Source organism: Sorex fumeus, unplaced genomic scaffold (genome assembly GCF_029834395.1).
Source record: "Sorex fumeus unplaced genomic scaffold, SorFum_2.1 ptg000098l, whole genome shotgun sequence".
Classification (NCBI taxonomy): domain Eukaryota; kingdom Metazoa; phylum Chordata; class Mammalia; order Eulipotyphla; family Soricidae; genus Sorex; species Sorex fumeus.
In genome coordinates, this window is record NW_026606155.1 from 21186232 (window position 1) to 21200073 (window position 13842).

Sequence of the window (13842 nt, forward strand, 5' to 3'; positions counted from 1 at the left end):
AACTACCAGATAGAAAATAATCAGTCTAACCTAATTTCAACACTAAGTGATATTCTATAACTTGTTAACATCAGAGGAGAGTTTATTTGTCTTCATGCTTCAGTTCATTTGTGTAAACTGTCCGGAACAGGCAGCTTACTTTTTTCTCGTAACTTACTCAAAATTATTCGTGCACATGGGAAACAACTTAGTAGTAGTCCAAGTTAATGCTTCAGTGTGGCTTGTCACTGCTTTTATATGTTACAAAGTGATTCCTTGCTGGGATCTCCAAGGCAGTTCTTTCGTTCTCTCTCCTCCTTGACTGCTCTGTGTATCAGCTCCAAATAGCCACTCATCTCTAGGTGTCAATGATCTCAGCCTGGGGTTTGCCTGTCATTAACTCTATAGAAGCTTCCCTCCACACCGACACTGTTCTTCCAACTGCCTTCCTTCATCTTGACTTCCTTCCCTCTTACTTCTCAAGATTAATTTCTCCTCCCAGAGTTCCTTTCAATATTCCTCCGGAATTGGCCCCATTCTTTAACCTCTGAGTTTTAGTAATATCTTTGGGGGGGGAGGGAGGGCCACATGCGGTGATGCTCAGGGGGGTAATCTGGCTCTGCACTCGGGGATCACTCCTGGCTATTTTGGGGGACCATTTTGAGATGCCAGGGATTGAACCAGACTTGGCCGCATGCATGGCAAATGCCCTAGCCGCTGTACTATCTCTCCAGCCCCATTTTAGTAACTTTTAAGTTTATCTGCCCACCTATCTCTTTCCTTTACTAAAATTTTTTTCTTTAATTTTTTTTCTGGGCTAGAGCCATAGCACAGCGGGTAGGACATTTGCCTTGCATGCGGCCAACACGGCCAACCCAAGTTCGATTCTTCCGCCCCTCTCAGGGAGTCTGGCAAGCTACCCAGGAAATCTTGCTACCCAGAGTATCTCGCCCGCATGGCAAAGCCTGGCAAGCTACCTCTGACGTTATTCAATATGCCAAACACAGTAACAAGTCTCACAATATTACTGGGCCTGCTCGAGCAAATCGATCAACAAGGGAGGACAGTGACAGTAATTTTTTTTCTACCCACGTATTTTAAATATGCTTCACTTACCCCTGCAAAATAAACCTGATCCCCCTTCATCTACCCCCTCTCATGTTAAGGTCCCATTCATTTCACTATTTTTGTTTTGGGGCCACACCTGCCAGTGTGGGGGTGGGGTGGGGGTAGGAGGCTTAGGTCTCACTCCTGGAGGTATTCAGAGGGGATATGGAGGCCAAGGATCAAACCCAAGACACCAGCATGCAAAGCATCTATCTATTCAACTCTCTATTCTATCAAGAGTTCTTTTGGTTTGTTTGTTTTATTTTGGCATAACACTGGGCTATGCTTAGGGCTTATTCCTGGCAGTGCTCAGGGGGCCAATGGAGTTGCTGGGGAACCAACCCAGGTCAGCCATGTGCAAGACAACTACCTTACCCCCATACTACTACTCCAAACCTCAATAGTTCTTAATAGAAAACTTTGTTCTCTATTAAAAAAAAAACTTAATAGAAAATGGTCCACCCCCACTCCTGCCTCTACCCCTCACTGTCCAGTCCTCCTAGGAACAAGACAAAAGCAGCCTATTTTGCAGCCTACTGGACCGCCATTGAAATTTTTGTCCACCCTTGAAATTCTCTCATAGTCCCCCACGGCTTCTTGGTTTCTTCTTTCAAGTCCTTCCAGACTCCTTCTCCAGGTGTCTGATATTTCATCTTTTACACACCTGCTCCCCAAATTTAAATTTGTCTCTAAAGCCTTGTATACATTTCCAGGCCTTACTTCCCTTAATGATTTTAACCAAAGGGTTAGACTGTTAGGTCTCACCTATGTCTCAATGACAAGCAGTTTCGCTTTCTTGCTAGTTGCAGCTCAAATTTCCAACAGCTCTGAGGTAGAGGTACCCCTAACTCAAATGACAGAAACGAGCTCATAATCACTTCCCCCACCTGTTCCTCTCCTGCCCATTTTCACTGCTTCCTTCTCTGTCACTCTTGCCTCTTGTTGCTAAGCAGACTTTGTGTAAATTTACTTTTGCAGCGTATCTCATCTTCGGCCCCTTTGCATTCTGCTGCCCTAGGTCAGTTCTTCTTCACTCCCCTTTATATATTTGGGGGGGCCAAATGGGGTAGACCACACCTGGTGGTGCATAGATTCTATCACACCCCCCCCCCCCCCGACAGCTGTGCCGGCACACTGCAGGCTCTCGGACTGGAGTTTTCTCAAGTTCTCCTTGGAGAAAATGAGACAAAGGCCACTTTATGCGGTGGGGCGAGACCTTTTCTGCGAGGTCGGAGCAAAAACGCCGGGCAGATCCGCACGCCCCCTCTCGCCTGCGCTCTTCCGCAGCCCGTCTTGAAATCCCGCCCTGTGGGCGGGCACTGGGCCAAGAACTCCATTTTTATTGGTCCTGAGGGTGATGGGCGTGAAGGCCAGCGAAGGGGGAGCTGCCGTGCGGAGCGCGGCGGTTACGCACGAGGGTAACAGTTTGACCGGGTGGTCGCCGTGCGGGTGGAGCGGCTGGACGGTGAGCCTGGGAGGCCGGCTGCCGAGGCGTGGGGGCTCCGTGGGGGTCTTCACCCGCAGATGTTGAGGGTTTTCTCGGGGCTGCGTGGACTCCAGGTCGGTGGAAGGGCAAGGCCCAGGGAGGCGGCTGGACCCCCATCCAGGTGGGTGGATGTGGGGCGGCGCCTGGACTGCGCAGGTCAGTACCGCTAAAGAAACCTCGGTGGGCAGTTGCGACCCTGAAGATTCCCCCTAACTTCCTGTCGCTTTACAGGCTCGCTTCCTTGCCCCCCACGGGGTCCCTCAGGGCCTGGAGCAAAGGCAGGTGAAGCCCTGGAAACTGGCTGGGGTGGGGTAGGGGCTGGGACGGGTTTGGAGGAGCTCACCTAGGGGTGCTCAGGGATTTCTCCTGGACTGGTGTCCAGGGATCACTCCTGGCGGTGCAGGGGGCTGGGGGATCCTAGGTGGCAACGGGATCAAACCAGGGCAGGACCACAGGCAAGGCAAGCGCCTTCGCCCCTGTACTAGGTCTCCGTCCCAGGGAGAAGGATGACGGGCTCTTTCCCTTTTCTGCTTTCCTGGTCTCTTGACAGGTGTGAGCATGGCCGAGGGGGACACCCTCATCTCGGTGGATTATGAAGTGTTTGGGAAAGTACAAGGGGTGTTTTTCCGCAAGTATACTCAGGTAGGTGACCTTCGCTTTGGGGACACACCAGTACCACAGGCCTGAGCAGGGTGAAGGGTGGAAGCATGATACAGAAACAGGCTTGTAGACCCAGGAGTGTGTGAGGTTTGCAGTGGGAAAGCCCAAGTTCTTCGTCGTGGTTGGTTTGGGGGCTCACGGTGGGGGCACACCAGGAGATGCTCCTGTCTCTGTGCTCAGAAATTACTCCTGGTGATGCTCAGGGGACCATATGGGATGCAAAGGATGGAACCTGGGTCTGCCACATGCAAGGCAAATGCCCTACCCGCTGTACTATGACTCCGGCCCCTCTTCATATGGTGGGTGATACCAGGCCACCTGATTACACACATTCATGAGCTTCCCGGCTTCTCCCTGCGGTGGTATCTAGGCCCAAGAGATGGCATGAGATTAACACCTAGCATAAGGTGCTTTCTCTATAATCTATCTTTTTCTTTAGACTTCTGTGACCTCACATGTCTTCCCTTTCATTTAATTTTTTTTCTATTCAATTGGGCATGGGCGTGCCTGCCCAGGTGCTGGGGATGAAACCCAGAGCCTTACACGCAAGGGAAGTGCTCTACCACTGACCTGTCCCTCCCCTGCCCCCCCACCCCCCCATACCTCCCCGCCCCTGCTCATTTTGGCTTTGATGGAATAAGGACCTTTTCCAGGTGAAACTTTTCCAATGAAAATACTTTCTCCATTCCAGGATAAGTCATGGTAATACCGAACATGGTGTGTGGTATTCTATGAGTAATAGAGAATAGTTTAGGGGATGAACGTACTATTGGCAGCCTCTAGCTTAATGTCACTAATCTTCCCACAGCATGCCCGTACAAATGCAATCTCAGTTTCCCTTCTGTGTTCTGTAGGATGGTGCCTTACAGGGTATTTCCAACCCCAAAGATGAGTCAAGATGTAGAATCTGCCAAATTTCACATTCCTAGGATGGTGGTACTTAAAAAGTCAAATCCTTAGTCTTTGAAATATGCTCAATATCTTTTTTATTTTTTTAATGAATCACCATGAGGTACAGTTACAGACTTACAAACTTTCATGCTTACGTTTCAGTCATACAATGATCAAGTACCCATCCCTCAACCATGCCCATTCTCCACCACCAATGATCCCAATGATCCCAGTGATCCCAGTATCCCTCCCACCACCCCCACCCCCACCTCTGTGGTAGGTGCATTCCTTTTTACTCCCTCTCTCCTTTAAGGTGTTGTGGTTTGCAATGCAAATATTAAGTGACCATCATGTTCGGTCTATAGTCTACTTTCAGCATACATCTCCCATCCAGAGCAGGCCCTCCAAACATCCTTTACTTGGTGGTCACTTCTCTATCTTCTCTATCTTCTCTATCTGCTCAATAGCTTAAAAAAAAAAAAAGAAAGATTAAGGGGCTGGAGTGAGAGTATAGGGGGTAGGCCTTGCACACGGCTGACCCAGATTTGATCCCTGGCACACCATATGACCCTATGAGCACACCAGGAGTGATTCCTGAATATTTCCAGGTATGTTTAATATTAGTGCCTCTTTTCAACTATTTGAAAATTTTACAATCAGTTTTATATGTTAAACAGGAAATACCTGTTTAAAAAAAAAGAAAAAAATTGCTGAATGCTGGAGATGTGGTTTAGCTGTCGTACTTGCCTGTGACTCCTTGGGTTGGATCCCTAGTACTTGGGGTGGGGGTGGGGAGTGGGGGGAATCAAATTCCATTCAGTTCAGTATTTGGGCCAGGATATAACTCAGTGTAGAGCACTTGCTTTCCATGTGTAAGGCCCTGGTTTGATTCATAACCCAAAGTAAAAGCAAAAAAGAAAAAAAAACAATTGCTGAAAGTTAAAGGAAGAGTTATGTTACAATTAGCTTTGCTGCCAGTTCTGCAGGATAGCTTCCTGCAGTTCAGCAAATGGACAGTTTCAAAGGCAAATTTAAAGCTTATTGAGGGGGAAAAGGCCAGATGGTGGTACAACCCACCTTTCTTCACTTGCCTCTGTGTTCCCCAATTTAGGAGAGAATAAAATAATATAGAAAAATAGGAATTGGTAAATTAATTTTCTAGGAAAATTGTTACCTTCCACATTCTTAGATTTATTATTATTATTTAAATACATGTTTTGATCTTTGTTTATAGCTGCAGTCTATTATCAAGATGCTTAGTTGAATTACATGTCTGCTAGAATCAGATCAGTCTAGGGAGTATTGTCTTTCAGTTCATGAATATAGAATCACAGAGTGGCTTTTTTTTTTCCTGTGTTGGTGTCAAATCTAACCAGAGCTCTCCCACTGAGCTACATCCCCAACACTGTCTTTCCTTTTGCTCAGACTTTCATTTTTTTTCTTTTAACTTTTTGGACCACACTAGACAATGCTCAGGAGTTACTCCTGGCTCTGCACTCAGGAATTACTCCTGGCAGTTCTCAAGGAACCATATGGGATGCCGGGGATTCACCCTGGGTCTGCCACATACAAAGCAAGCACTCTACATGCTGTACTGTCACTCTGGCTCTAGATTTTAATTTTACAGCAGTATTTTGTAGTTTTCCACAAATATTTTGCATTTCTTTTGTCAAATTTATTCCTAAATTTTTTTTATTTATTTATTTAGTCACACCAGGCAATGCTTAGGGCTTACTCCTGGCTCTGCACTCAGGAATTACTCCTGACCATGCATGGGTAGACCATATGGGATGCTGGGGATAAACCTGGATCAACCATGAGCAAGGCGAACACCCTACCCTCTGTGCTATCACTCCAGCACCTATTTTTGAATTTTAAGTAGAATTGTTTCCTTAATTTCATTTTTCAGTTTAGGTAAAAAGGTAAAGGCCCTCCCGTTGATCGTCGATTTTGCTCGAGCGGGCCCAGTAACGTCTCCATTGGAGACTTTGTTGTTACTGTGTCTGGCATATCGAATACTCTCGGTAGCTTGCCGGGCTCTCCGAGAGGGGCAGAGGAATCGAACTCGCGTCGGCCATGTTGGCCGCTTGTAAGGCGAACGCCCTACCCGCTAATTACTGAACTAATCTGTGTTTATAGAAATACAATTTATTTATATGTATATATTGATCTTGTATCCTACAACCTTGTAAACTTAATTCCAGTTTGTGTGTGTGTGTGTATTCTGTAAGATTTTTTGTTTGTACAGGTGTGTTATCTGAATGGAAGTATATATACCTCATTTCCGTTTTGAATGCCTTTTTATTCTTTTTCTCTGACCTTGCTAGGACCTCCAGAATAATAGAGAGCAGAAATGAGAGCCAACATCACTATCTGAAAAAGTTTGGGGGCAGGTGTGGGGGCTGGAGCAATAGCACAGTGGATAGGGTGTTTGCCTTGTACATGGCCCACCCAGGTTCAATTCCCAGCATCCCATATGATCCCCTGAGCACCATAAGGAGTAATTCTTGAGTGCAGAGCCAGGAGTAATTTCTGAGTGCAGAGCCAGGAGTAAGCCCTGTGCATCGCCGGGTGTCACCCAAAAAGAAAAAGAAAAAAAATTTGGGGATTCTGGTTTGGCTTTATTTCTGTTCCTTCCCTTCTCTTTGTTTTTGCCATTTTATGCGGTGCTTAGTTGTGTATGCTTGCTGGAGGATCAAACACTCTTTAATTGCAGGGGGGAGGGAGGGGCGGGAGGGTGGATTGGTGAATGGGTGAATGGGAAAGATGTGTGTTGGACCACACCTGCTCTATTCCTGACTCTACTCTGTGAGTGACCCCTGCTGGTGCTTGGTGGAACATATGCTGTTTGAGGGATAGAACAGGGGTTGTCCTCATTGCAAAGCAAGCATATTGGCTTCTGTTCTATATTTCCACCTCAACACACTATTTTCAGTTGTGTCTGGGGAGTCACAATTGGAAAACCTTTATATGTGATGGTGCCAGGGATCAAACTCATGGCTTCATGACTGAACCATATCATAGGACCCCTTAGCTGTGGCCTTTTCACAGATGCCCATTATCAGGCCAAAGAGATTCTTTCCAAAATAGCATAAAATTAGTAAAACCAATACATTTCTTTTTGTTTTGGTTTTGGGACCACACCTGGCGATGCTCAAGGATTACTCCTAGCTCTGCACTCAGGAATCACTCCTGGCTATGTCTCAGGGACCACATGCTGCCTCGGATCAATCCAGGTTGGCCAAGGCATTCCTTGCACATGGCTGACCCGGCACCCTACCCACTGTACTATATCTCACACCCCTCACTTCTTGGAAATAGCTTTATCATAACAAGATTGCCATTAATAGTGGTTTCTCATGTTCATAAGTCAAACACCTCTTTCTTGTTTTAATATGGAAATATCTTTATCATAACAAGATTTTGCCAAGTGTTTTTTCCTTCTATTCAGATGATGACATAGTTTTTGTTTTTATCATTAATACAATCTGTTCGTTCTGTTTTTTGTTTTGGTACTTGTTATGTGTTAAACCAATCATTTGGTTTGGGAACCACACCCCGTGGTGCTCCACGGCTGCTGCTGCTGCCTCTGTCCTTGGGGGCCACTCCTGGTGGGGCTCAGAGAACCATATGAAGTACAGGAAGTACAGGGGATTGAACCTGGACTTCCATATGCAAAGCATGTGCTTGGCCCTTTGAGCTCTCTCTAGCCCCCAAACCAATCTTTTTGATTAGTAATTCAGTCTCCTTTATACCTTTTTTTTTTTCTGGTTTTTGGGCCACACTCGTCTGTGCTCAGGGCTTACTTCTGCAGTACTTGAGGGACTATATGGGATGCCGGGGGTTGATCCCTGGTTTGTTCCATGCAAGGCAAGCACCCAACCAGCTGTACCACTGCTTCGGCCCCCTTGATACTCTAGAGTCCCATGAATCCTCTGTGAGATTGATCATAATGTCCCCTCTGAATTTCTGACCCTTTTTTTGGTAATTTTTTTTTTTTAAATTGAGGCTAGAGTTAGTGATTACATTCCTTAAAATGTTTTCAGATGAGGCTGGAGCAATAGCACAGCGGGTAGGGCATTTTCCTTGCACGCGGCCGACCCGGGTTCGATTCCCAGCATTCCATATGGTCCCCTGAGCACCGCCAGGGGTAATTCCTGAGCGCAGAGCCAGGAGTGACCCCTGTGCATTGCCGGATGTGGCCCAAAAAGAAAAAAAAAATGTTTTCAGATGACTGCCTATGCAGAAATTTGGTTATGATGATGTATAGCTAAAGGTTTGACAATATAGAGGTCCAGGGGAACTGCAGGGCTAAAGCTCATACTGGCATACTGTGCATATAGAAGATCTGGGCTCAGTCCCCACTATTGCGTGGTCCCCCAGGAGTGGGCTAGACCCACCTTAAGCTCTAATAATTTTGTTCATCTTTTCAAAGAGCTAAACTTTGGCATCATCCATTTTCCTTCCTTTTCTTTCTTTCTTTTTTTTTTTTTTTAGTTGAGAGGGGCTTTTTGGGTCACACTTGGCGATGCTTATGGGTTACTCCTGGCTCTACACTCAGAAATTACTCCTGGCGGTGCTGGGGGGTGGGGGAGGGGCGGGGGGACCATATGGGATGCTGGGGATGGAACTCAGGTCAGCTACGTGCAAGGCAGGCCTTACCTGCTCTACTATTACTCAGGCCCCCTTCCCTTCTTTTTCTACTGTTACAGTAACTCCTGCTCTGATCTTTTATTGTTTCCTTCTTGTTCAGAGTTAGCTTTGCTCTTCTCATTTTGTTTCATAAGTAGAAGTCTAGATTGTTGGTTTGAGGGAAATTTTTTTTTTTTGATTGAGGCTAGAGTTAGTGATTACATTCCTTAAAATGTTTTCAGATGACTGTCTATGCAAAAATTTGGTTATGAAAGGGAATTTGATTTTTTGGAATTTTCTTAGGGAAAAAATATCTTAGTTCAGCAACACTGTTACCATTAAGAGAAAAAATACAAATAAGGCTTAAGGATGTGGCTCAGTGGTGGAATGCTTGCCTTGCATGTCTGAAGCACTAGGTGTGACCTCTGGCACTGCAAAAAATTGATAAATAAAAATAGGAACTGTATAGTATAGGGAGTAAGGTGCTTACCTTGCAGTCAGCCAGGCCCATTTAGATGATAATGAGACAAATGCTGGACCCACTGTACTATTGCTCTAGCTCCTCTATTTTTTTTTTTTTGTAGTGCTTAGGACCAAATCCAAGTGTCCCTACACTTTACTACTGAGCTACATCCCTGACCTCCTACAGCACATATTTAGTGTTGGAAATTGACGCACTTTGAAAAAAAAGGATTAGAGAGATAGCACAGGAGTTAAGGCATTTGCCTTGTATGTTGCCACGCTGGTTTGATCCTAGGCACCACATTTAGGCCCACAAGCACTGAGAGCACAGAGTCAGGAGTAAGCACTGGTGCTGCCGGGGTGGTCCCAAGCCCCCAAAATATTAAATACTAACTTTAAATGTATGAATAATTTTAAATTTTTTAATATTGTGACCAGGTGATGCAGTGATGGGGTCTGAACCCAGGTCTTCTACAGCATACACTTTAGCCCTGCAGTCTCCCCAGGCCCATATTGGCAAACCTTTAGCTAGACTTATCAAGAAAAGAGAGACTCAGAAATTCAAAGAGGACATCATGATCATCTGATGCATAAGATACTTACCTGTGCACTACATACTGTCCCCCATCCATCACCAGGAGTGATCCTGCACATAGAGCTTAGAGCATAGCCAGGTCTTGCCCTAAGAATCCCTCAAGAGGGGCTGGAGGGATAGCACAATGGGTAGGGCATTTGCCTTGCATGCGGTCAACCCGGGTTCAATTCCCAGCATCCCAATTGGTCCACCCATGTATGGCCAGGAGTAATTCCTGAGTGCAGAGCTAGGAGTAACCCCTGTGCATCGCTGGGTATGACCCAAAAAGCAAAGAAAAAAAGAACCCATCAAGATAAAAAAAATAATTATAATTATGACTACCAACAGAGATACTGTACTGCAGGTAAAGTACTTACCTTATATGTGGCCGACCTGGGTTTGATCCCCAGCACCTCATGTCCCCTAACCCATGCCAAGAGTGATCCCTGAGCACAGGTAGAGCCAGGAATAAAGTCTATATACCTCTTTAGGTGTGGCCCTAAAACAAAGACAACCAAAACAGAATTCTGGATAGTAAGGACCATAGAGCTAGTATAGGAGTTAAGGTACTTACCTTGCATGTGACCATCCCTGGATTGCTCCCCAGTACTACATGGTCCCCCATTCACTGCTAGGAGTGACCCCTATACAGAGAGCCAGGAGCCAGACTTCAGCCCCACCAGGGATGGCTCAGGGGTGTCAGTGATCAACCAAAACACCAAAATTTCGTGAGACCAGTCCCCATAGTGAACTATCGATAGTCTTCTGCTCCGGGTTAGTCTGAAGCATAAAAGTACAATTGTGACTCAAAGGCAGTTGAGTGTATAGTCTTCCTCAATATCCATTCTCTGTGTTTAATTTAAAATTTTTTAAAAGTACTTTGTGGGCTTGGGGCCTCCCCAGCAGCACCAGTGCTTACTCCTGACTTGGTGCTCGCAGTGCTTGTGGGTCCAAATGTGGTGTCTAGGATCAAACTAGGGTGGCCCACATGCTAGGCAAATGCCTTAACTCCTGTGCTATCTCGGTGGCTGTTTTGTTTTGTTTTTTAATGCCTTCATTTAATAGGTGCTGTAAGAGGCCAGGGATGTAGCTCAGTGGTAACGTGCAGGACACCTGGGTTTGATGCTCAGTACTACCAAAAAGAAGGAACTAGAGCAGTAGTACAGTTGGTAGGGCGTTTGTCTTACATGTAGCTTACCTCGGTTTGTTCTCCAGCATCCCCTATGTTCCCCCAAACCCAGAAACCCCAAAAAAGGACATCCTGTTACTACCTTCAGATTGTTTTCATCCCTTAACTGCCCCGTCTCCCTCACAGCTATTGACTATAGACACTCTTGTTCATTTACATTTACATGCCTTAGACTAAGCATAATTGATTTGGTGGATGCTCTCCAAATATGATTTTGCTATACGTAATGTTTTCTTTGGACAACTTCAGTGAACTCCTACATCTACTGGGTCACCCTTCAGGCGTGTGGGCAGGTTATCCTGTTAACTCCCGTTTTCTGTTGTGCCCTAGCCTCTTCCATATCCACAAATTTGATGAACAGTAACTTCTTACAAAACTCTATTGCGTATCTGTACAAAAATAAAATCTCTCAAACACTTCACCTTCCCAAATTTTCACTCTTTTCCAGTTTTAATGATTTAAAGCAATGAGCCTTGGGAAAGCTAAGAACAGGACTATGAGATGGTCCTGTAAGTGACTCCAACTCTAAAACATTGTGACTATTTAGAAGAGAAGGTCAAGTGAAAAGGCTAAAAATTATGTGGTCTCATGAACTTTTGGTGTTTTGGTTGATCACTCTCAGCCTTTTCACTCTTTAACAGGATGACAGAAAATGAGCTTTGAATGCAGTATAAAACCCTTGGGTTAGACAAGTTCTCTACAGCAAGAAAATGTAGAAATTTTTCTCAATTACAATGAGAACAGAGGAATGAATTGCCCAGGAAATTGTGAAATACTCTGCTGATCTTTAAAAATGTAATGGACACTAATTCATCTGGATTTGTTTAGGTGTGGTCCTGAATAAAGACAAAAAAAAGCATCAGATAACTTCATGCTTTTTATACTTAATGTACCCACTGAATTTCCTGATTAGGGAAAGAGAAAGTGAACACGACCCTCTGGGTTTTCTAATATTATTAGGAAGTCATTGTGGAAGTGTCTCATTTGGTCCTTAGTCCAAAGTGCTTAGTCATGTTGACTACACTGAAAAAATTCTAGTGCCCAAGCTTCTTAGGGTTAGGGTAGACGGAAATGGAGTTAAGTGACCTGTGTTCATGTTAAGATCAGCAATGAGATTCTCCTAGCTGTCTTAACTGTTCTGGACAATATCAAATTTGTTTCAGTGGCTTGATTCTGGGCCAAGATTCTGGTAACAGATGTAACCTTTTTTTTTTTGGTTTGACCTCACAGGATTTGTCTTTTTTTCATTTTTTTCTTCTTTCCCTTAGGCTGAGAGTAAAAAGCTGGGATTGGTAGGCTGGGTCCAGAACACTGAACAGGGCACAGTGCAAGGACAGTTACAAGGTCCCATCTCCAAAGTGCGTCATATGCAGCAGTGGCTTGAGAAGAAAGGAAGTCCCAAATCCCAAATTGAGAGAGCAAATTTCAACAACGAGAAAGTCATCTCAAAGTTGGATTACTCAGATTTCCAAATTGTGAAATAATGTCCTAAATTGACAATTTCTAGGAGAAACACAATGGTTTTATTTTGTTGTTAAGAGGTAAATATTCTGTATTCAGAATTTGAATATGTCAGTAAGTTATTTTAATACCACATGTGAATGTTATTGTCTGTTCTGTAATGGCAGGATTACAACTGTACACAATTATAATCAATAAAGCTACATCAGGACGTTATGGGGAGAGGCACTTTATTTTTGGTGAATTTCATTTGGGGCAAAATACAAAGAAATTTAATTAGAAATCATCTGTGGGAAGAGAATTTTGAGGCAATTTTAAGAGGTCTAAAAGAGTTACTTTGAAGCATTTCTTTGGTTTCCATGAAGTCTTCTTCAGGATTGAAAGCCTAATAAAAGCAAATACTGTAAATTCAGTTTGTTTGTTATTCAAAGGATGTTTTACAGCCCTTACTTTTTTACTTGTCTAGAATTTCTGCTATCATTCCTTTCCCTCTGAGCAAGGAATTCATACAGAGCAATGTTATGGACTAAATTATGCCCCCCCACCCCCCAATTGTATGTCCTGTATATCTCAGAACTATATTTGGAAGTAGGCCTTAGGGAAGTAACTAAGGACAAATAAACTCATTTATGTACTGAGAGAGATGAGAAGATAACCACCAACCAACCAAGGCGGGAGCCCTCAGGAGTAATCAATCACGTTGGCACCATTTCAGGCTCAGAACCCTCAAAACACAAAATACATGAGCTGTTTAAACCACCCTCTCTGTATCAGGACAGCCGTAGCAAACTAATATAAGTAATAAACAGGATTTTGCTCCTTCTGCCCTACAAGTCTTAACTTGGTTTGGTCAGCCATTCAGCTGACAGTGAAATGCGTCCTGGGTTTGACAGGTTTGTTACAAATTCCTTGTTTCTTTCCGTGGAAACGAGACCATGCAAAAAAAAAAAAAAAACCGTGCACAACTGCCTGAACCCCTCCTGGCGGGGTTCTGCATTGCACCCACTTCCACTAGGAAGGCAGTACACTGCAACGGTCTGCAGGGACCTCTGGGCGCCCTTGGCAGTCAAGGCAGAGACTCGAGTTGGGTCCTTTCCCAGTCTTGGGCGGCTCTGAGGACACAGCCTGTGACACGGACGGCTCTAGAAGAGTTTGGCACAGAACGTTCTACCTACAAGCCAGGCATCACCGCGGGACGCTGGGGTCACCGCAGGAAACAGACGAAATGCCTCCCGCCGAGAATGTCCTCCTCGAGAACAGAAAGCCGGTTAAATGCAAAATACGCATCGGATTAAAGAATCTAGGGGTGAAGGGCTGGTGGGGGGGGGGGGCTAAAGGCTTGAGAGCCTGCGGCCCAAGGGTGACGGGGACCGCAGGCACACCTGGCGCGCATGCGCCCCG

General features: G+C 45.1%; 1 protein-coding gene across 3 annotated transcripts; it reads left to right on the top strand.

Moving 5' to 3' along the window:
• Positions 1 to 2496: 2496 nt before the first annotated feature.
• On the top strand, positions 2497 to 12657 carry ACYP1 (acylphosphatase 1). 3 transcript variants are annotated; one of them, XM_056133786.1, is made up of 3 exons: positions 2497 to 2551; positions 3123 to 3214; positions 12249 to 12657. In XM_056133786.1, exons 2-3 carry the CDS (start codon positions 3131 to 3133, stop codon positions 12462 to 12464), a joined length of 300 nt encoding a protein of 99 aa, XP_055989761.1. In that variant the 5' UTR covers positions 2497 to 2551; positions 3123 to 3130; the 3' UTR covers positions 12465 to 12657. The 3 variants fall into 3 exon arrangements, with proteins under 3 accessions (XP_055989761.1, XP_055989760.1, XP_055989759.1); XM_056133785.1 differs by lacking the exon at positions 2497 to 2551 and adding an exon at positions 2581 to 2693; XM_056133784.1 differs by lacking the exon at positions 2497 to 2551 and adding an exon at positions 2587 to 2728.
• Positions 12658 to 13842: the final 1185 nt, after the last annotated feature.

Coding starts and splice junctions, on each gene's coding strand:
- ACYP1 (XM_056133784.1), top strand. CDS start 2,611: ATGTTGAGGGTTTTCTCGGGGCTGCGTGGACTCCAGGTCGGTGGAAGG. Junction 2,729..3,122: donor GCGGCGCCTGGACTGCGCAG/GTCAGTACCGCT, acceptor GTCTCTTGACAG/GTGTGAGCATGGCCGAGGGG. Junction 3,215..12,248: donor TTTTCCGCAAGTATACTCAG/GTAGGTGACCTT, acceptor TCTTTCCCTTAG/GCTGAGAGTAAAAAGCTGGG.